The sequence below is a fragment of the Anopheles coustani genome, chromosome X, assembly GCF_943734705.1.
Source record: "Anopheles coustani chromosome X, idAnoCousDA_361_x.2, whole genome shotgun sequence".
In the NCBI taxonomy this organism is placed as follows: Eukaryota; Metazoa; Arthropoda; class Insecta; order Diptera; family Culicidae; genus Anopheles; species Anopheles coustani.
In genome coordinates this window covers 7,772,291-7,794,951 of record NC_071290.1, presented here as the reverse complement: position 1 = coordinate 7,794,951, position 22,661 = coordinate 7,772,291, and the positions used below count along the sequence as shown (strand labels likewise).

The 22,661-nt window shown below is 53.1% G+C and overlaps 4 protein-coding genes across 6 annotated transcripts; 2 read left to right on the top strand and 2 right to left on the bottom strand.

The window, feature by feature from the left end:
- Nucleotides 1-318: 318 nt before the first annotated feature.
- LOC131268986 (uncharacterized) lies at nucleotides 319-8,856 on the top strand. The gene is made up of 8 exons (XM_058271295.1): nucleotides 319-4,635; nucleotides 4,711-5,934; nucleotides 6,019-6,530; nucleotides 6,614-7,490; nucleotides 7,587-7,928; nucleotides 8,116-8,435; nucleotides 8,484-8,528; nucleotides 8,589-8,856. Exons 1-8 carry the CDS (start codon nucleotides 319-321, stop codon nucleotides 8,854-8,856), a joined length of 7,905 nt encoding a protein of 2,634 aa, XP_058127278.1.
- Nucleotides 8,857-12,363: 3,507 nt separating this feature from the next.
- Nucleotides 12,364-13,486, bottom strand: LOC131268923 (NIF3-like protein 1). Its single transcript, XM_058271221.1, has 2 exons — nucleotides 13,255-13,486; nucleotides 12,364-13,164 (listed from the first exon to the last, which is right to left on the bottom strand). The coding sequence occupies exons 1-2, from the start codon at nucleotides 13,452-13,454 to the stop codon at nucleotides 12,447-12,449; spliced, it is 918 nt and encodes a 305-aa protein (XP_058127204.1). The 5' UTR covers nucleotides 13,455-13,486; the 3' UTR covers nucleotides 12,364-12,446.
- A 419-nt stretch (nucleotides 13,487-13,905) lies between these two features.
- Nucleotides 13,906-17,822, top strand: LOC131269640 (actin-related protein 2). Of its 3 annotated transcripts, XM_058272106.1 has the most exons (6): nucleotides 13,906-14,078; nucleotides 14,219-14,329; nucleotides 14,559-14,573; nucleotides 15,849-16,424; nucleotides 16,500-16,833; nucleotides 16,914-17,822. In XM_058272106.1, exons 1-6 carry the CDS (start codon nucleotides 14,031-14,033, stop codon nucleotides 17,030-17,032), a joined length of 1,203 nt encoding a protein of 400 aa, XP_058128089.1. In that variant the 5' UTR covers nucleotides 13,906-14,030; the 3' UTR covers nucleotides 17,033-17,822. The 3 variants fall into 3 exon arrangements, with proteins under 3 accessions (XP_058128089.1, XP_058128088.1, XP_058128087.1); XM_058272105.1 differs by lacking the exon at nucleotides 14,559-14,573; XM_058272104.1 differs by lacking the exon at nucleotides 14,559-14,573 and having other exon boundaries at nucleotides 13,947-14,078; nucleotides 15,790-16,424.
- A 358-nt stretch (nucleotides 17,823-18,180) lies between these two features.
- On the bottom strand, nucleotides 18,181-21,744 carry LOC131269189 (protein obstructor-E). The gene is made up of 2 exons (XM_058271524.1): nucleotides 21,684-21,744; nucleotides 18,181-18,895 (listed from the first exon to the last, which is right to left on the bottom strand). The coding sequence occupies exons 1-2, from the start codon at nucleotides 21,742-21,744 to the stop codon at nucleotides 18,264-18,266; spliced, it is 693 nt and encodes a 230-aa protein (XP_058127507.1). The 3' UTR covers nucleotides 18,181-18,263.
- Between the last annotated feature and the right edge of the window lie 917 nt (nucleotides 21,745-22,661).

Genomic DNA, 22,661 nt, shown 5'->3' with positions numbered 1-22,661 from the left:
TGAATCCAGCTTCCTGGGCCTTCGCAAGCTAACCTGGAGACATAGACCTCTAATGTTTAAGGACTGGCTACTAAAGGGACGAAATAGGTTCTTTTCGATGGTTTCAGCAATCTGAATAATTAAAGTTTTCTAAAACGCTCCTGCATGATTAGTAGAATGTAGTTCTAAATGATATTGATTTCCCCTTTCCTCCCTACTCTCCCATTCCAGCCATATCGGGTTCAAATTGTCATAGCTCCTAAGATCACGAAAACGGGAGTCAACGCAGTGGTAAACCATTAGAAGTTATCAGTGTCCGCCACTCCCGCACTGACAGCCATGGACAGCGGCAGCGGGGGCACAGTGGGGGCATCATCTGCTGTCGTCACGCCCGTCGTTGTCGTCCCGCCATCCGAACCGGAAGCGTTTGGGCTGCACCACACGATGAAGTCGGAGATGCCGGGCGGCGGGGAGTCACACAGCGAAACCGAGGAGGAGGAGGAGAACTGCTCTCAACAGCAAGAAGATGAAGAGGACGAGGAGGAGGAGGAGGTGGAAGAAGAGCGCCACAGGAAGGAGAAGCGGGGATCGTCGGAGGTATCGCAAACGGCGGACCTTTCCCCCGCTAGCGGCAACAGTGGCGGTGTAGGAGGAGGAGGAGGTGGTAGTCGTAGCAGTGTTGGTGTAGGAGGAGGAGGAGCGACAAGCAAGCAGCAGCGCGGGGACCATCTCCACCAGCTGGTGGACGACGTACTACGCCGGAAGACGCTGAACAACAACAACAACAACAACAACAACAACAACAACAATACTCTAGCCAACAATAACAATACTAGCAGTAGTAGCAACAGCAGCAAATACCAAACCAACCAAAGTCTTCAACAGCAGCGTGGTGGCGGCCGGAAGCGCTCGCTGGAGTCGATGGTGACGATACTGCAACGGCAGCAGCGGGGGGAAGCTGGTTCTGCCGCAACAATGGCGGTGGTTCCGGGGGAGCAGGAAGTGGAAGCGGCTCATCGCTATCGGGAGCAGCAAAAGAACGAGCCTGAAGAGGACGCGGAGGGGGATGACGAGGAGCATGAGCAGGAGGAGGACGACGAGGAGGCACAGAGGACGACTCCTCCGCAGCATCAGCAGCAGCAGCACTATCGGTGTCCGATCTGCGAGACAGTCTCACAGACGCAGCACGCCTTCACGGAGCACATCCGGTCGCACAACGCCGAGACATCGGAGGGTACGACCTCCAGCCAGATGACGGCTGCGGCGGCGGCGGCGACGGCGGGGGCTGCAGGAGGAGCAGCGTGCTTCAGCTGCAAGATCTGCTCGAAGGTCCTGTCGTCCGCCTCGTCGCTCGATCGCCACGTCCTGGTGCACACGGGTGAGCGGCCATTCAACTGCAAGTACTGCACGCTCACGTTCACCACCAACGGGAACATGCACCGGCATATGCGCACCCACAAGCACCCGGCGTCGAGCGGACGGGACAGCTTCGAGAGTGATGGTGGCGGCGGCGGCGGCGCCGGTGGCGGTGTCGGATCGTCGTCCGATGGCAGCGGCTCCACGCCAGCAGCAACAGGAGGAGGAGGAGGAACAGTGGCAGCCGCCAGCAACCGCCATAGCAGGAAGCGAAAGGAAAGGGAACGGGACCACCACCACCACCTGGAGCGACGGGCGGAGGAGAAGGTGGACGATGAGAACCACCACCAGGAAAGGGAGGACGCTGTGGATGAGTCGAAGGACGACTACTACTCGGCAGCAGCGGAAGGCAAGCGAAAGGCGGTGTCGGCCGCCGTCGGAGGACGGCAGCATCAACCGCGGAAGGTGCGCACGATCAACAACAACACGCTGGTGGAGGGCGAGAGCGGCGAGGGCGGCGGCCAGCGGTTCTGCTGCCCGGTGTGCGACCGGAACGACTTCCCCGGCATGCTGCAGCTCGAGCAGCACCTCGACCAGGAGCACCCGAGCATCCCGGCCAAGTGCCGGCACTGCGACTACGTGTTCGCCAGCCACAAGGCGCTGAACGCGCACCGCTGCAGCAACAACAACTACCAGAACATCACGCCCGGCTTCCGCGATCTCACCTTCGTCGACTTCTCCAGCGAGAAGTTCCCGCTGATCGCGAAGAACCTGTGCGAGCGCAGCATCCGGACGCCGGTGACGACGCCCAAGTACGAGTGCCCGCACTGCTACTTCGCCTTCCCGTGCTCCAAGACGCTGCTGATGCACTCGGCCGGGTGCCGGGCGGGGGGTGCCAAGCGCCGCAAGCGCTCCCTCAGCGACTCGGAGGCGTCGTCCGAGGTGTCGGAGGACGCGGGCCAACCCGCTGGCGACGACCGCCCGACCACGGTCCTGGCCGCCGCCGCCGACCAGCAACAGCGACGGCAGCCCGAGCAGGAGCACCAGCTTCCGGAGCTGCGGGCTACCGCCGGCGCACCGTTGCGGCGGGAGGACTTCTTCGCCAACCTGGACCTGCAGAACCGCTCGGTGGGGACGCTGTCGGAGGCACCGACCACGCCCTCGTCGCTGGACAAGTCCTTCCCGTCGCCGGTGACGCCCCTGCAGGGAGTGAAGCAGGAGCCGCTCGGGTCTCCCACTTATGGTGGCGGCGGCGGCGGCTCTCTGTACTACACACCGACCGGCGGCGGTGGTGGCATGCTAGGCACGACCACCTCGTCATCGCTGTATAGCAATCATCATCACCACCACTACAACGCGCAGCAGCACCATCAAGATGGCGGCAAAGATCTGGCCGACATTCAGTCGATCATCAATGTGGCGTCGTCGGGCGGGCTGTTCGGGCGGCAACCCCTGGACGGCGGTGGCAGCAACAGCGGGGGCGGCAGCCAGACGCCCCTCTCCGGCATGATGCTCGTCGACGCGAAGGAGCTGGACATGTACGCGCACTCGACCGGTTCGCGCGACGAGCCGGAGGAAGCGCAGGACGCGTTCACCGTCGAGTTCCGGCGCATGAAGCTGCGCGGCCAGTTCCCGTGCCGCATCTGCACGGCCGTCTTCCCGAACCTGCGCGCGCTCAAGGGCCACAACCGGACGCACGTGACGGCGGCCGGGCCGGGGCCGTACCAGTGCAACATGTGCACATACGTCGTCAGCGACAAGGCGACGCTGATCCGCCATATGCGCACGCACAACGGCGACCGGCCGTACGAGTGTGCGCTCTGCAACTACGCCTTCACCACCAAGGCCAACTGCGAGCGGCACCTGCGCAACCGGCACGGGCGCGTGACGCGCGACGAGGTGAAGCGCGCCATCATCTACCACCCGTCGGAGGACTCGTCCTGCGACGATCCGATGAAGAAGCTGCAGCTGTTCAACACCCCACCGGCCGACGGCCACTACGGGCTGGTCGTACCGTCGTCGGGCTTCGACGATTCGCGGCAGCAGCGCAGCAGCACACCGCTCAAGGACCTGCTCCTGCCATCGCTTCCCCTCGGCTACACGACGGCGGCGGCCGGCACCGGCAACAGCAACACCCTGCTCGACAACGCCGCCCTGTTCCTGCAGACACCGCCCCGGGGCGGTGGGGCGTACGATGCGACGGCGGCGGCCGCTTCCGCAGCGGTGGCGGCTAAGATACAGGTCAAGAGTTTGGAGAAGCTCAACCAGCTGACCCCGCCACAGGAGGAGGACCACGACGACGAGGACGATGAGGACCATGCTAGAGGACAGGGGGCGTTAGCACCACAACAGCATCATCAACATCATCATCATCATCATCATCGCCGCCTCATGCACCAGCGCCCCCCCACCACGTTCAATCGGCCGCCGACGAAGCGGGGTGACGTCCCGGCGGTGAAGAAAGCGCCGCTGGAGGATGACGACCTCGACGGTGGTGAGCAAGTGGAGCAGGAGCGGGAGGATGAGGAGGCGAAGGAGGAAGCGGTGGCACTCGTTGTCAATCGGCCGATCGATCTGAGCATGGACGCGCTGGATCTCAGCAAGAAGTCCTCTCGGCCGCCGCAGTCGTTGACTGCTGCTCCCAAGCCGCCAATGTCGACGGACGGCGACGAAGAGGACTACGGTGTCAATGACGATGAGGACGTGCAGGACGACGATGACGACGACGGTGAGGCGGCCGCCGGCGACGAGAACGATGGTGGTGGGATGGCGGTACGACGTCAGTTCGAACATCGTCGCGGTAGTGGCGGTGTCAACAATAAACCGTCTGCAAATGGCGACCTGCAGCGGCAGCGTCAAAGTGCCACCAATAGTCAGGACGACGAAGGGGGGAGACGGGCAATGGTGGACAGCGGCATCGGTACAGAGCAGAAACCGCTAGCCGCCGCCGCACCACCACCATCGGCACCGTCGTCTTCAGCCGCCGACCTGTCGCAGTTTCCGCTTCTGAGCGACGAAGCATTCGGTGGTGGCGCGGGCGCCAGCAAGAACTCGGCCAACCTCTTCCAGCTGCAGCTGTACCACCAGCTCTACAACCAGCTGCACTCGGCGCTTCCACCGATGCCACCGGGAGCGCCCTACCCGCTGCAGCTGGTAGCCCCCTTCCTGCAGAACTCGATGCTGGCCGGATCGGCCGCGGCCGTGTTTGGTGACCTGCTCGGCAAGGACTTCGGGCTGGGAGCGCTCGGACCGAATCTAGCCGCCGCGGCCGCTGTCGCCGCTGCCGCCTCGGCCTCCAATGCTGCCGGTGGACGCAACACCAGCCTCAACCAGCAGCAGCAACACCAGCAACAGCAGCAACAGCAGCAGCAGCAGCAACAACAAGGCCAGCATCCACTCCTGCTGAATCCGTTCTTCGCATCCCCGGAGTCGGTGGTGAATGGCGGAAAGCACCATATGGGCGGCGAACACGGTGCATCGGCAACAATGGCCACCCCACCCAAGACTCTGACCCCGTCCTCGCTATCCCCCATGTCGACACCGGTCGGAAGCGGTGGAGGAGCCGGCGGTAACGGCAGCAGCAATGGGAAGGAGACGCAACAGCAGCAACAGATCCACCGGCAACAGGCCGTGGCGGCTGCGGCGGCGGCTGCTGCTGCGGCGGCGGCGGCTGCAGCTAACTTCGGTGGCGGGGGAGGAGGCGGAGGTGGCGGTGGTGGTCCGGTGAAGATGATCATCAAGAACGGAGTGCTGATGCCGAAGCAGAAGCAGCGCCGCTACCGCACCGAGCGCCCGTTCGCCTGCGAACACTGTTCGGCCCGGTTTACCCTCCGCTCGAACATGGAGCGCCACATCAAGCAGCAGCACCCCCAGTTCTGGTCCCAGCGCCAGCGCGGTGGCCATCATCTGATGCGTCGTGGAGGCTCTAGTGGAGGAGGCAGTGGAACATCGTCGGCGGGTGGGGGCATGGTTTCGTTGGCCAACAGCACGTCGCTCGCGGCCGCGCTGCAGGGAGCCTTCGGGGGTGGTGTTGCCGGTGCTCCATCGCCACTGCAGCACCTCCCGAACGGCAACAGCGGCAGCAGCAGCCAAGCGGCGGCCGCCATCTCCGAGCAGGTGAAGTACGCGATCCTGGCTCAGCAGTCCGGCAAAGGAGGAGGGGCTGCGGGGGCCGTTTCCAGCCAGATGAACCCGTTGCTGCACAACATGATCGTCGGGGGAGGTGGTGCTGGTGCCGGCGCTGCTCAGTGGGGAGGTCATCACCACCATCCGCAGCAGCAGCGCAGCAGCGCGTCGCTGGAAGCTTCCCATAATCAGTACGGGCGTCCACCGAGCATTCCGGCCGGTCCATCACAGGGTGATGGTAGACGCCGGCCGATTCACGAGGTAACCACCACCGAGGACGAGGATGGTGCCGAGCTGGACGGCAGCGAGAATCGGCATCTGCACCACTACGGCGCCGGTACGCCTCTCATCGGTCAACGCCATCGTCGGCGTCGGCGTCGGCTGCAGCAGGACTTTCACGACGAGCAGGAGACGGCACACCAGTACCTTCGCCACCATCCGTCGTACGACTACGACGAGGAGGCAACCGAGCTGGTGAAGAACCATCTCGCTGACGCGCCCGACGATCAACACGAGCAGGAGCAGCAGCGCCACCACCACCGCCACGATGATGATGAGGAGGAGGAGGAGGAGGAGCAGGGTGGCTTGGAGCAGAAGCACCAGCTCAAGGGCGAGGGTGCGATGAGCAGCAACTACGACGACGACGAGGAGGAGGAAGAGGACGCCCAGCTCGTAATCGACGAGGAAGGCTGTGACTCGACACAACACACACCGAACGGAACCGGCTCCACCGAACCTGCCGCCGTCGACCATAGCCCCAACCGCATTCTGAAGCAACAGCTCGAGCAGAAGCAGCAGCACCACCACCATCAGCATCGTGGCGCGGACAGCAGCGAGAAGCAGCGGCAGGAGAAAACACACGAGCATCCGACGCCGGCATCCATGAGCAAGCCCAAGCGGCTCCACAACAGTGGTGGCCATGGTGGGTCCTCGAGGAAAAGCTCCTCCGGCAGCGGCAGGCACAACGAAAGCGGCGCTACTGACGAGAGTGGAAGCAACAACGATCTCGTGTCGGTGGCGAAGCTGGTCGACAACGCGACCAACAACCCGGCGCTCGAAAGCTACTTTAGGTAAGTGGATCGACTCCCGTGAGGGGAGGGGGGGAGGAGTGAAATGCGGGAGGTATATTAATCGAAGGTTCTTCTTTACACAGCAGGCCGGAGGTGCAGGTGGTTCCGCTGGCGCAGGACCACAGTGACGAGGAGGGTCTGGTCGCGTCCGGGTCCGCCTCGGAGAGCAACAACTCCGGCACGGACGACCCGAACCCGTCGGCGGTGGCGGGCGAGCAGCAGGAGAAGAAGAAGTCCGCCTACAGCCTGGCCCCGAACCGCGTCAGCTGCCCGTACTGCCAGCGCATGTTCCCGTGGTCGAGCTCGCTGCGGCGCCACATTCTCACGCACACCGGCCAGAAGCCGTTCAAGTGCTCCCAGTGCACGCTGCTCTTCACCACCAAGTCGAACTGCGACCGGCATCTGCTGCGCAAGCACGGCGACGTCCAGACGGCCACCTCGATCCCGGTGCCGATCGACGACCTGCTCGATCCGAAGCCGGAACCGATTCCGGTCGCGGTCGCGGAGGCGATGAGCAAGAAGATTGCCGACAAGGGCGTCGGCAGGCGACAATCGGTGGCGTCCACTGGACGGTCCCCACCGTCGGCCAACAAGCAGTCGGCCGACGCTGCTCCCCAGTCCGACTACACCGGCGGGTCGACCATCAAGCATGCCAAAGCCAAAGACGAGCCGACGGAGGAGCAAGCCGTCGGCAAGGAAGAGTTTCGTGACGATGCTTCCGATGGCCAAGTGGGAGCTGGTGGTGGTGGTGAGCCGGACGGAGGAGATCAGAAGCCGTCACACCACAACAGCGGTGTGCCGCAGCAGTGGAGTGTCACTGGGGACGTTACGGCGGCCAACCTTGCCGACGAGTCGGACGGAGAAGAGGAACGTTCCAAGGGAAAGGAAGGCGCCGAAGACGGCAACGATGACGCTGACGAGAATGAGGAAGAAGGTGGTGACGGTCGGCTAGGCGGACAAGTAAGCCGACAGGGGCACGATGTGAACAACGACGTGGATGCAGAAGACCACGAGATGGAAGCGGATGCGGACGATGACGACGACGACGACGAGGAGGAGGAGGAGGAGGAAGAGGAGCATGCGGCGAACCATCCCGATCTGCCGTACAAGTGCCATCTGTGCGATGTGTCCGCCGCCGACCGGATGAGCTGCCTGGAGCACATGAAGCAGGTGCACGCGCACGAGTTCGCCACGCTCGTCACGAAGGTGTCGCTCGATGCGATCATTTCGACGGAAAGCGAGGCGCAGACCGCGTCCCCGGACGACGACGAGAGCTGCAACAACGAGCCGCCGGCGGCCCCGGCGCCGCCCAAGCAGCACAACAACAACAATCCCAGCATCAGTAACAATAATGATAACAACAATGGTGGCAAGTATCCCGACTATGCCAATCGGAAGGTAGGTCTAAGGTTAGTCCTTACTACTTGCAGCGGGAGTAGCGCAGGCGGCGGGGTCCGGTGTCCATCGAAGTAGTGGACAATCCTCCGCTTCTGTGTGTGTGTGTGCGCGTGCAGTGACGGAAACTAACGGCAGCAACTTTCTTTCTGCTCTTTCTCCCCTCTCCCCCCCACCCCTCCATCCGTAGGTTATCTGCGCATTCTGTTTGCGTCGCTTCTGGTCGACGGAAGACCTGAGACGCCATATGCGCACGCACTCCGGCGAGCGGCCGTTCCAGTGCGATGTCTGCAGCCGCCGGTTCACGCTCAAGCACAGCATGCTCCGTCACCGTAAGAAGCATACCGGTGGAGGCGGCCACCTGCAGCCGCAGCAGCAGCAGCGTCGAGCGGGCAGCAATGGCACCGGAACCGGCGCTCACAAGTACGTGCACAGCAGCGCCAGCAGCAACAACAACAACAACAACAACAACAGCGGCTCCGATCTCAGCGAGGACGACGAGTACTACGAGTACTGCCAGCACCGCATCGCAACCGAGTATCGGCGGTCGTCCAGCAGTCCAGCGGTTGCTTCTACGCCTCCGGCCCAACCCTTCCGTCACCGGCACCACTTCACCGGCAAAGTTAACAACAACCACAAAACCACCAAAGGCGACGACGACAGCGAAAACGATCCCGCCAACAGCGTTGCGGAGATCCCAGCGGCGGCCCTCCGCCATGCCGGGAATCGCTACTATCACCTCTACAGCCACATCAAGGGCCAGTCGGCAGGCGGCGGTGGCGGCGTCGGTGGTGATGGCCCCAACGTTGGCCAGCAGCATCAATCGGAGCTGATCGGTGAGCTGCTCGGCATCAGCGACCAGGGTATCCTCAGCCGGGTGCTCCTGTCATCCGCCATCGAGGCAGCCAAACTGCTCGGCGTCGACAAGTGATTATTGAGGAGCAGCTAATACACACCCACACTCAGTCGCAAACTATCGCAACACAACCGACGGAGGAGGGATTAGTGCAGAGCTAACACTACCTCGTGCTGTAGCAGCAGGTCGCCGTTGGGCAGAAGGAGCGGAGGAGGAGGGAGTATCTATCGAATGTGTGCGCTACGACACTTCCGATTGCTGCCGGAGATAATAGGGTGTTTCAGAGACATTCAGCGATCCAGCGCGCAAACGCTTATATTGAATGTACCATAGTTTTTATCTACACTTACTCTACCGAAGTCGCAACGCAGGCCAAAAAGCAACCGAACCAGAAGAGGACACACAACAGGATTAAGCAATATCCTAAGTACGTCGCGTGTGTGTGTGTGTTGTAGTGTAAAATTTTTCTATTACCTATTTAACTTTTAATTTATCCTAAGCCTAAGCCAACAGGGGAGGTGGGAATGTGTGCGCCAAGTACTACGCCCCCCCTCCAAAAAAAAGTATAATCAAAACTATTTCTAGTAGACCGCGTAGACCTAAGGACTTAATAATAGCTATACAAGCACTACACTTTGTATAGCCTATTTTACTACTTGACTATTTCGGTTCGGTGTGAAGGCTACGCGATATATTGTTCCTTGCATACCTTTATTTTTTTTTCTTACTGCGTAAGCGACTGATGAGTTGGTGTAAAATTGCCTAGTTTTATCAATCGACAAACTGATTACAAACTTCTTAGACATTGTTGTAAGTTGCGGAATTTTAAGACGACCTCTCCCAAGGGCATATTTGGCTTTTTTTTTAATGTGATTCAGCGATGCAAGAAGTAAGCCATATAGAAGAATTCAACAACACTGCATGTGTGTGTTTCTGTGTGTAAGCAGCACTGTTTTTAGTTCAGTTTTTTTTTGTTTTTTCGTTAATGCACAACTACTTTATACTTTTCCTAATATTTATTTTACCAAAACACACGCGAACTCGCATCTCGCTTGGAGTATTTGGTATTTTAATTTGAATTTTTAAATTAGTTTTTAACGTCGCGTCAAGAAATGAAAAATGGATGGCATGCCTCATCGTAGGAAGGATTTGATTCGTGTAAAAAAGCTTATTAATTTTGATTTTATATTGGATTACGATGACTGAGAAGTGAACTGTCAGGTTATGCACCAGCAAAACAATTTAAAACAAGAAACATTACGCTCTAAGTGCCTACACTATACCGAATATCGTAAGTTCTCTGGAGCTAACGCTCCAACAAACGTGTGCTGCGTATAACAATATATAAATATATTTGAACTTGGTAACGGTTAAGCATATTCTAACTTTTAGCGGTGGGAAGGAAGGAAGGAGTGTAGGAGAAGAACGTCTCGGAATAGGCACTTTGACAAATTGTGCTGGCAAAGGAATTCAATTTTAAGCTCAGTAGAAAGTCTGGCCCGACAGTGCCTGCCTGGCTGGCGTGTTGGGGGTATATCTAGGAAAGCAATAGCGTAGTTACATGCGGAGGGTGGGGATGTATGGGGAAGAGAGAGGGGAGTGTACCAGAAGCAAACCGATAGCTAATCGAATACTTAACGGGAAGGATAGTGGTTTTAGATTCGAATTATTATATTATAAAATATTTCTTTTAATTACCGCCTTTTTAATCGATGGTTTTCGCAAAAATCGAATGAAGATTAGATTGTGAAGAGAAGAAGCAGCTATTAGTATCCGAAAAGGAGGAGTCGAATATATATATGAGCGAGTACTAGAGATCAGAACGAAAACGGCCAAATAGGAAAACAAAAGAGGAAGACAAGGGCAGATGGACCGGGAGTAGGAAAAGCGCATGGCAAGCGCGAGGATATGAATCTTTTCGTTGGAATTGTGGAGTGCAGTAGCGCAACGTACAGCATTCGACCAAAGTTTTTTACAGGAACCAATAGAGTAACGTATTTAGAACGTCGTCCCACGCGGGCTTGGCTGTTTTTTTTTCACATAGAGCTATAGCCGGTCACATGTCGGCGGCCTGACAACGGTGTACAGCATTTCACTGTACATGGTTTTACGTTTATCATTACGATCATAATAATTGCAATGCACTGTTCTAGGCGTAAGTCAGTCATTACACTACTTTAGCGAACGATATGAATCAAAACAGAAGAAAATGGCACGTGGGCGCTGAAGTTACATGCAGAAGAAATGGATGGAAAGAGTCAAACATAGGAGCTAGTACTTAACAATCTCAATATTCCGAGTGGAGGTTATTCTTATCTTCTGTACCCCTGATTCCAAAAGCTCAACGTTGTTGGATATTATCTTCTTCTTATTCTTGGCGAAACGACCATCTTGGTCAGCCTGCCCGTTTAGGGGTTACTAGACTTTCCCCTGGATAGTTCTCTCTACGGGGGAGGGTTCGGTCTCGATTAGGATTCGAACATGGGCCGAATTTCTAACCAGCGCTTTTTTTTGTACATGCTATATTATATATCGAAAGATATTTATAACCTCCAATGGAGGGGCTTCGGTTACCGGATTTTGTTCTGTGTTGTATTACGAGAGAAATTCAAAGATTTGTTTAAACTCTGCTTTTGTATATCTTTCTTATTTCAATCAACAATATATAACATTGCCCAAAGATGATGAGAAATGGTCGTAGATATTAACCCAGAGAGCGTAGGGCACGGGACAATTAATTCACTGTAAGTGCCATTAAAATTACGAGAAAAGAGTAAACCGATAATAAAGAAAAGAAGCATATAAGATTCAAATGAAAATTTGGGGGACCGCAGCAAAGGAATGTTGCAATAGATAGTACCCGGAAGAGGGAGAATCTGGTGAAGATAATTGCAAAGATGAAGTGTGGCCACATCACTTTGTTGAGCGTACGATGAACGGACATTTTCTTTTTCTTTTGTTCTTACCGGGCCAGGGCGCAATCGAACGATTTCTCCTTTGATTAAAATGTTACTGTCTACATCGTGAAGACAATATTGCATTGCATACAAAACGATAAAGCGGACGACAAGTGGATTGAAACGAGCAGGCAAACTAATGGAGCATGGATGTGTGTAACCTTATGACTTATGACGACGACAACGATTTATGTATTCTACTTTTTATGCCTTACTTATTGTGTTCAAAGCGATCAAATGCGTATAAAAATAAATAGGTTGATGCAATGGAGAGTGTGAGTGCAGCAAAGAAGAAAAAAGTTTGTAAGAAAAATTCGGAGCCGCCTAAAAGCATCTCAATGATGGTGATGTGTCTTAAATACATTAAAACAGAGAATACGAACACAGTCGTTTAGGAGAGAAACAGAAGTAGATCAGCAGATGTTTCAAAATAGTAAATACACTATAATTATAATATGCATGAAACTATTTATGACCCAAAACAAAAACAATAAAAATAGTCAACAGCGAAAAATGATTGTGCGTTTTCCATGATGTCCAAGCATCAATATTGAACGGGTTTTATTTGTTTTCAAAACTACTTCTTGCAATTTTTTCTTCTCCCCAAATGGCAATTTTTTAAAAAAATAACTCGCTCAAAAATCTCGTGAGAGTTCAAAAGGATATTTATAGTCCACATAATTGGTCTTTTCCTAAGAAGGCTTCGTGCTAGTTAGATAAAGTAGGTGTATCGGTGTGAACCAGTTGCATTGGATCACCGTCCTGCTCGGAAACATTAATAGTAACGTCGCTAAAACCTTGCAACAGGTCTGACAGAATGCCTTTGAACACTGGCAAGAAGCCACGCTCGGAATTGCAATGGCCCAACAGGATGAGGTTGGTGTCCTGATGCTTTGCTTCCAGATACTCGTGATGTGACATCTCGCCCGTCACGTAGAGATCTGCCTTGACGCCTTTCAGTACACTCGCTCCAGAGCCGGCGCAAACGGCAAAGGTTTGAATACGACCACTCGCGCCGGGTGCAACTCCGACCATCACATGCTCCAGCTTGGTGTGCTGTTTGATGCGTTGCACTGCTTCTTGCAGCGTGAGCTCACCCTTTACCACGCATATTCGCCCGCCACCGTAAGATGGGTTAGAGAGGTTCTCCAGGATGGGCTGAGAGCTTGCCAAAGGCAGTGCGTTCGCCAGCCAGTCGTTCACACCGTTTGTAACACTATCCCAGCTGGTGTGCGGTGAATAGACGGCGATTCCGTTCCGCAAGCAGTGATTGATGATGCGTTCCTTCCACGACTTCTGCGTGATGCGCTTCAGCGGAGCAAATATCGGTGGATGGTAGGAAATGATCAAATCAGTCGACTTTTCCATCGCTTCCTGCATGACGCGCTCCGTTAAATCGATGGTGAGCAAAATGTTGCGAATAGGACTGGAAAAGAGGCAAACGAAAAAGAAGCACAGTTAACATTGTAGCCGCATCCCGTATGCTATCAGGCACAACGCTGAAAACCAAGTTTACCGCTCTGGAAACGGTTCCACCAGCAAGCCAACGTTGTCCCATTTTTCTGCCAGACTTTCCGGTGCAAATTCGTTCAACTTGGCAACCACTGCCTGCAGGCTGGCTTGTGTGGAGGGCATTGCGCGAGACGTTAAACAACGACGGCCACTTTGAGCGATGCTACGGCCTAGACACTTCAGTGCCGGGACTTTGTGAAACATAAACCACCCGGTGTCGGAGCAAGATTTTGCCCCGGCAAATAAAGAAACGACGTTCGATGGCACTGAAAACAAAACTTTGACAGATCAACTTCCATTTGTCATAGCACGCTCGACACAGCCCTGCTTTTATGACATTTTATATATTGCAGGATATAAAACTAATAAAACATAATTAATATGTGTGTTGGTAATGAGTGTTTTACTAAAGAACAAAACTTAAAACAATTTAGTTTATGTGGAAAAAGATTTGTTGCTTGCTGAAAATGTAGTTTTCGAACGCATCTATACCAGTGAAAGGAAAACACAGCTGTTATATCCGGACCAGGTTCAGCGGAGACACGCTGTCACTTTTTTGACAGCCTTCATGGGCAGGTCTTTTCTTACACAGGGAGTAAAAAATATATTTTGTCAACGCGATTAGTCATTCATTCATTCAACGCCTCGTAGTACGTAAGGGTCAGCAAGTGATTGTGTACGGTGTCGTAGATGTTTTGTACTCTGTAAACTAGAAGCAAAAAGTGTTTGCACAGAGGCATTACCGCGACTGCATTTGAAACCAAAACTAGTTTATACGCCATGGACAGCAAGGGTCGACATGTAATCGTTTGCGACAATGGCACCGGGGTAAGTCTGCTCCCGGGGGGCCATGTTCTGCTCTGGCAACCCCCCAGTGGTTATCAGTTAACATAGATAATGTACAGTACACTCCCTTGCATTGAATGTTGGATTTGGATATATATTTTTACCATCGCACCTAATTGCAGTTCGTCAAATGCGGTTATGCCGGCAGCAACTTTCCTGCACACATTTTCCCGTCGATGGTCGGCCGGCCCATCATCCGTGCCGTGAACAAAATCGGAGACATCGAAGTGAAGGTAAATATATAGCTTATCGTGTGCTCTCTGTACGGATGACGAAGTCATAAAAGGAAACCTCTTGGGGTTGGACTTGTTCCTGTTGCCTCCCTCCCCAGCCTTGCGTTGAAGGGTGTCCTCCCGGGCGAGTTGTTCATGCAACCCATGCCCACATTGCTCTGGTGGTTGTAGCTGGGTGAGCGGAAGTTGGGATACTCATTAACGCTGTTATCTATTTCAATTTTTCCAGGATTTACACGTTGATGTAAGTCACGTTGATTGCTCATAAGTATAATTAGTCCGGACATCCAGTACGGGTTTGTCCGGAGTGCCGGGTATTTTTTGCCGTGTGTTACTGTTCCTTTACTTCCGTTTTGTGATATGTTTCATGCTCTTTTTGAACTAACACTGCGCCTAGCGACGATAACTTTTTTGCCATTTGTTTAATTTTTTCTTTAGTTGTTGTTCACTGTTTGAAAGAATTACTCACTCCTCCTACACCAAAGTACTGGATCAACTAATGCCAGAGTAAAATATCGATTAGATATGTTGCTATGTACGAACTGGCCTTCCGTAAACGAAGAACGTTTTCGAATAGTCGCACCCAATTTTAACATGTTCAGGATGATGCAGAAATGCATTGCTTATTCATTGCTCGTTCGTTCAAACACGCGCACTCACCCTCGTACCATTCCCCCGTCTCTCTTTCTCTCTCTCTACCACCGTATCCCTTCCTTTCTGTCGATTTCTTACTCATTCATATAATCATTTTACTTTTCTTCGTTCAATATTTGCGCTAAAAACCTTACACTATTCGGCATACCGTGATCGATTGCATCCCACTTACGCATCCAATATCTGATAACAAAAATTAAACCTGGCTTCATTGCGGTCACCGTGCGCTGCGGAGTTTGCACTTGCACCACCACATCACCGTCTCATCATCGCCGTCATAATTCTAATTCGCTATTGAATGGAAAATAACATCATCATGAATAACTCACTTCACTGCCTTTCCACAAACTGTACTTGTCCCCAAAACCGACCCCAAAACACAACACATTTTACATTTAAAAAAACCTCAAAACGAAACGAACCAGGAGGTCGAAGCAACCAGCACGCTGCCAGTAAGTACGAACGTTCTAGTTATATTAGCCGGACTTAACTTTTCCACCTCGGTTCCGTTATGTTTACATTTCCGAGCATCCTATTTTTTTTACTTACGAGCGATTCATGCTCGCTCAGCACGCATCGTTCATCCACTCGAAACCTCATGCTCATCCTGCCTGCGAACGCCCCGATGTTTGATATTTTCTTTGGTTTAGTTTGCTGTCTTAGATTGTTTCCGCTGTTGCTCGACTCGTAAACAGGCTAGCTCTATCTTCGCGTTTGGTTGTGTTTTCCCTCAGTTTAATCCATAGTTTTTTTTACAGTTGTTAGATGTGCTGCAATTACGCTTGATGTTGCATTATCTTTGGCAGTGATCGAATGCTACGCGAATGCTTATGCTGATGGGTGTTTTGTATGTTGTATCTCGCAGGATCTGATGGTTGGCGATGAAGCGTCGCAGTTGCGTTCGCTGCTGGAGGTGTCGTACCCGATGGAGAACGGTGTGGTGCGCAACTGGGAAGACATGTGCCACGTGTGGGACTACACGTTTGGGCCGAAGAAGATGAACATCGAGCCGACCAACACCAAGATCCTGCTCACGGAGCCGCCGATGAACCCGACAAAGAACCGGGAGAAGATGATCGAGGTGATGTTCGAGAAGTACGGCTTCGACTCGGCGTACATTGCCATCCAAGCGGTGCTGACGCTGTACGCGCAGGGCCTGATTAGTGGCGTCGTCATCGACTCCGGTGACGGTGTGACGCACATCTGCCCGGTGTATGAGGAGTTCGCGCTACCGCATCTAACCCGGCGGCTCGATATTGCCGGGCGGGATATCACGCGCTACCTGATCAAGCTGCTGCTGCTGCGTGGCTACGCGTTCAACCACTCGGCTGACTTCGAGACGGTGCGCATGATGAAGGAGAAGCTGTGCTACATTGGCTACGACATAGAGATGGAGCAGCGGCTCGCGCTCGAGACCACGGTGCTGGTAGAATCGTACACGGTAAGTTGTTGGCAACAGTTAACGTCGATGTTTTAACTGATGTCTTAATTGCGCTCTCCTTCTTCTGGGGCGTAGCTGCCGGACGGGCGCATGATAAAGGTCGGCGGCGAGCGCTTCGAAGCACCGGAGGCTCTCTTCCAGCCGCACCTGATCAATGTGGAAGGCCAGGGCATCGCGGAGCTGGTCTTCTCGACGATCCAGGCTGCCGACATCGACATGCGGTCGGAGCTGTACAAGCACATCGTACTGTCGGGCGGGTCCACCATGTACCCCGGCCTACCGAGCCGTCTCGAGCGCGAAATCAAGCAGCTCTACCTCGAGCGGGTGCTCAAGAACGACATCGACAAGCTGTCCAAGTTCAAGATCCGCATCGAGGATCCACCCCGGAGAAAAGATATGGTTTTCATCGGTAAGGGCAACCAGTTTCAAAGGAGATACTTTTCTAACACGGGCGTATCGCTCACACTCATCTCTTTCGGAATCGTGCAGGAGGCGCCGTCCTAGCTGAGGTGACCAAGGATCGCGATGCGTTCTGGATGTCCAAGGCCGAGTACCAGGAGCAGGGCCTGAACGTGCTGAAAAAGCTGAGCACACGCACTAGCAACTAAACGTGCGCATAAAATTCATCGAATGCGCAATGGGACAATATTCTTGCTGCATTTATTTTGTATCGCATTTTAGTGTTAAAGAAGTGAGCAGCACTACGCATAACGACGGTGTTCGGTGCGAAAAAATGGCCTACCCATTTCTCACTGAGAGTGTGCGAGGTTCGATTAAGTTCCATTAGGTTAACATATTCGTGTACATGTTCTAACTTTCGTGTAATTGCCGATTTAATAGTGAGGTTAAAAGTTATATTGTAAAAATGAACCATTTAGCACCTGCATAATTCCGGCACACTGGAAACTTCTACGTGCGCTAATGTTGCTTGATTTTTTTTTTGTTTCTTTCCAACCCGTATTGTACACAAGCCAAACACATTACCCACGCGGCATGTTAAATGTGTTGTTTTATTCAAAGTATTCGTTGATAATATGAGATATGTGTTTCGCATACTTTTTTTGTGTTTGCAAGTAATTTTTTTAATTAATCCCATTCGTTCGTCTTCCTGCTCATCGTTCGCATTTGGAAAGAAAGGAAGAGTATGTTATTTCTGTAAGATGTGTAGCACCTGAGTGCGCGAGACTGGAGTAGGCGAGTAGTGGAACTGATGCAAAGGTTCCCGGGGGGTTTTTTTTTGCTGGAAGCAAAACCTACGGCAACAGTAGTATAATTTCTCTATATATGTCCAAGTAAACAACCAATAAAGCTTTCGGGGACAGGAGACGAGCGAGAGAACGAGGTTGAGAGTGCGCGCAGTGTTATCCAAAGTGTTTACATTCGATTCGAAAGAGGTGGCAGCGAAGAATAATGATAAAGGAGTATTTGCCAAAAACGATAGAGAGCAACTTGATTCTTTTTTTTTTATATAAACGGGAGATGAGTTTATAAACTACTGCATGGTATGATGATGGCATGACTGCCGGTGAGGATTGTTTCAAATTGAAGAGGATACAAACGATTTCGACCGACATTGTCGTACGTCGCGGAGTTTGAGTATTAGTGTTTAGCAAAACTGTAACGAATGACATTAGAGAAACCATTTAAAAAAAAAACATTTATAAACAGAACAAATAAAATAAATCTACAACATTTCAAACCTATAATCAAACAAAACGGTGTAGTACGGGGTGGTCTGTGACATGAAGGTGGTATGTTTTCTGTGGCACTGTGGCCTGAAGCCAAAGTTTCTGGGAGGAGAGGAAGGCTAAGATGGACGGGCTGGAAGGAGGTGGGCTCCTAATGACGGCAGGCGTGCGGGACATCCTCGGGGTTCTCGCAGGTGAGCGACTCCTCGTTGAACACCTTGCCCTCGCCGCACGTAATGAGACGCGGATGGCCGTCGACGCAGGTGATCAGCCGGTGGCAATCGTTCGGGACGGCGAAGCGCGGGTACGGCCAGAAGCGGGCCGCGACCGTGCCGGACGGCACCGACTGCGGGCACTTGAAGCCGACGACGGCCTCCGGGTTGCACTGGTCGAGCAGCTGGTCGGGCCAGTTGCAGCCGTGGATGCGGTGGTCGTACACCAGCCCCGGCTCGCACAGCTCCTGGTGCACCTCGCCGAACGCGCACTTGTGGTAGCTGGTGGAGCACTCGGCCGCGTCCGGGTAGATGCCGAACAGGTACTCGCAGCCGGGCGTCGACAGCGGCGTCTGGTCGGTGGCGAACTTGCGCGCCCCGCACTCGACCGCCCAGTTGTAGTTGCAGTGGTTGTGCACCGCTGCCTTGCCGTCGAACAGCAGCCCGTTCTCGCACGTCTCCAGCGTCAGCGTGCCGTTCGTGCAGAGGAAGAACTGGTCGCAATGGTCCGGGTGCAGGTACGCCTGCTCACCGTACGGCTCCGGGCAGCTCGGGGCGGCCGCTCCGGACACTGGCCAACCGGGTTGAAGGACAAGAGAAGGGCAAAAGAAACTATTAGATAAAGCTGCATTTCAATTGGTTCAACCACCGACATGTATCTCAGACAACCTCAAACTATCTAATATCTATCCGGAATTGGAAGATTTGTTTACCGTCGAGAACACGCAAAAACAAACAAACAAAACGTTTCCAGCTGTTTTTGTTTTTCGTGTTTGCACAAATCCCCTGACGCAAACGTTGTGTGTGTGTGTTTAGCCAAATAGTAAATAGGCTTCAACGAAAATGGAGCAGAAATGAGTGTAAATTGAAAAATTGTTCAAAGTCCGTTCAAAAGCAGAGGTTGCTTGGACAAACATCACCGCGAATTTGTCGCGTCTTCATTTTTCGGCGAAAGTATTAATAAAAATCATCGTTTGCACCAAACCTTGCATGAGTTTACGCTACGTGGCGATCCCTCTATTGATTTTTTGTTTTTGTTTTTAAGCTTCTGGTTACGTTGGCATCAGCATGATTTAGAATCGCTTGCAATATTTGAAAATTTATCGTAGCCAGTGCATTTGTCAACACTAACACTAGAATCCAAACAGCGTTGATTTGAGCTTTCTTATCCGTTGAAGGTTTTTTCAGTGGTAGGCATTCCCCTCGGCGTTTCGAAAGTGTGTGGCACGTTCACAAGGATAGCCGGGATCCAGAAGCTGGCGACGAATTAGCTGGGTGAAAGGAAACTCCGATTTTGGGTTTCCTTATTTCCTCGCAGGCCGCAGCTGAACTACCCCGAAAAACTTTCGTTTATCCTTTCGCCGAAGACAAAAAATTAAAGAAAAGAAATATTTAAACAGCAAAAAAAAACGATGTGGTGCGGTTTGCCACGAAAAACGTGTTCGAAACATGTTTTTAACGGGCTAGTCGGTGACTGGTTAGCGTGTTGCCATGTGAATGTTTCTTATTCTTTTTGCAAACCTCCGTTCTGGCTCGTCAAGGCCCCCTTTTGCCGTTCTGATTAATTGCTCCCCGGGTGGTAACCAACGGAAAGCTGCTACCCGATTGTTTGGTTTTACGCTTTCCTTGTGCCAAAACTGTCTTCTCGACATCATTGCATCAGGTAAGGATAACGTTATGTAACTGGCAAGGAGTGGAATATCTTGCTGGGTCGCGGGAAAGCTAAGCCCTCCACTCCGGGGTCCGACAATTCTTAGCTTGCCGACTTTTTTGGCACCTCGATCTAGAGCTAGATACGAATACGAAGCGCAAACTCATTAAACGAAAAAAAAATAGATGAAAACAGTACGATTTTGGGCTTACAAAACGTCAACGAAACAATTAAGTAACAGAAGAAAATTAAGAAGTAATAGCTCCTTTCCTTCCTTTCGGTCGTAAAGGATTGGTTGCTGACCGTTTACATTTCGCCGCCAGCGTGCTTCCGACTTCCGAGCGAGTGGTGAGATACACGCACAACATCCGATTGGCACTCGCGACCGGATTTGATTCACCGGGGTGGCCGAAAAACGAAATCGAAAGTTTCCAATCACATTGACAAAAAGGAGGGACGTGGCGGGGCGCAAAAGAAAGGGGAGCGACAAGGGAGAAGGAGCAGGAAAGGAAAGCGTATGATGCAGCGAGGGGGGGAGAAAACAAATTCGAAGCGGATGCAAACGGCCAAATGCACATTTGTTGCCATTTCCTTCGCATGGGGTGCGAGCTGAATTGCTGCCCATTTCCACCGCCTCGCACATACACACACACGCTCACACATAGCCCGGGGAGCAACGGCCAACGGTCAGCGGCCATTTCACCCGATGCCCAATGGTGGCGAAAAAGGTGGTTTGGCAACAAGGGAACCTCATTGGGCAGCCCGTTTCCTTTGCGAACTTTGCACCGAACGAATGCACAGTAATCACAATAATGGCCCCGAGGCGGATGGCGGACGAGGAGGCGAATGGGAGGCAGGTAAAAAAGGCTCCAGCGTCGCAGCGACATTGTATTGGGCGACGGGCGAACAGGTTGCGCGAGCTCGAGCTCAAGACATAATGAAATCGAGAGCAAAGTGGAAAAATCAATCGCGGCGAAGCGTGAAAGAGATGGCAGGGCGTGCACGGGGTACACCGGGGTTGGCGATTGGTGGTGGGTGTTTCGATTTCACAACTTTTTAATTGTACAGCACTAACAACAAAGCTCTATGCCCGTCCGACCCGACACGCCGACGAGACAAACATTCGCGAAGCCGGCACGACGGAGCAGAACGGGTGGAGAAGAGAGGACGGGAGGGGTGTTTGGGGGGTTGTTCTACATCACACAACCAAGATACAACCTTTCGGAGGTCGTCCCGCCCGGTCGGCGTTGCAAAGAACAAAAAAAAACAAAAAGACTGAGAAAAAAGGGAAAGTAAATAGTGATCGCGTGAACGTGTTCGCGCTTTTTGCTTTAGTTTTGTTGATCGACTAGAGCTTTTAGTCACTTGCTGAACGTTCCATTACCCAGGCTAGGAATGGCGTCACGATCGCAATAGCAAAACCACCAAAACAACAGCTCCTGGCGACAGCTGTCAAACACGGCGCGCGAACGCGTGACACAAAACAGGAGACTACAACAGCCGGGCAGGCGACGAACCGCGCGGTTAAATAAAGCGGGTAATCCTTGAATTATTTGTTGTGCTTTGGTTTTAAAATTCCGTTTGTAGCATAATTAATTTGATGAATGAGGGGAAAAAAAATTACACTTTGTTTCCACACAATTTGTCATCGTCTGTTTCGGGGGTTTTTTTGGTTTTCTTTTCTTCTTCTGTTTTGCTGTTAACTTACCGTGTGCCACCAGCGCCAGGCCGACGATGGTCGTCGCAAACAACGCACCGAACTGCTTCATATTGCGCGCACGTTAACACCGCTTAGGACCACGACCTCGAACGATTCTTCGGTGCGAAAGCCCGCGTTTTTCTTCTTCGGTTTCGGGTTCTCTCGATTGATTGATGCAAACTCGACGCGACGTCACCGCGGTTGTGGGTGGGAAGGGACGGGACGCAAAGTAGATTTAGGCAAACAAAAACCAAACAGAAACCGGGGCCGTTTGATCGAGGAAGTCTCGTCGGTGCTGGAGCTGGGGAGACAGCGACACGATCCACTCTGTTTGCGTTGATGTGTGTGTGTGCGTGTTTGGGGGGAGGTGGTGGAAGAGAAGAGAGAAGGGAGAGAAGAAAACGTCAGCACACAGCCTGCACCAGCGGGGTTCGGAAAACTGTAACGAAAATGGGCCTCGGCTTTGGGCAGCAGCGCGCGCCCCAAAAAGTCGTACCGGTGTGGCTCGAATCCGATTAACGAATGGCAGTCGGTTGGTGCGCCGTGCCGCGGCTAAGCTCTCGCCGTGCTGCCAGCGGACAGTTGTGCCCACTCCCGGTCCACGTCCATCGCCCGACCCTCCTCCCACCTCCAGTGGCCCGCGTACGCAAACGAGGAACAAGACGAGGGACGAAGGCAGCGTGCGAAACAAAAACCAGCCACAACTGGTCCGAGCAACCGATGTCTGGACGGGCGGGCCGAAGGGGTGGTTTTCGGTTTCGTTGGCCAAAGGTTGCTGGTCCAGGGAAGGGGACGGGGGTAGTGATGCCTTGAGAGGGGTCGACACGAACGGTGAACGGGTTATCGCGGGTTTTGCGGGTGTCCAGCGAGCGAAAGAGAAGGCCATGCCGCTGGGGGGAGGCGAGAGAGAGAGAGAGAGATGGTGTAAGGGTGGATGAATGCACCCCAAACCCCTTCTACTCTCTCTCTCTCTCTCTCTCTCTCTCT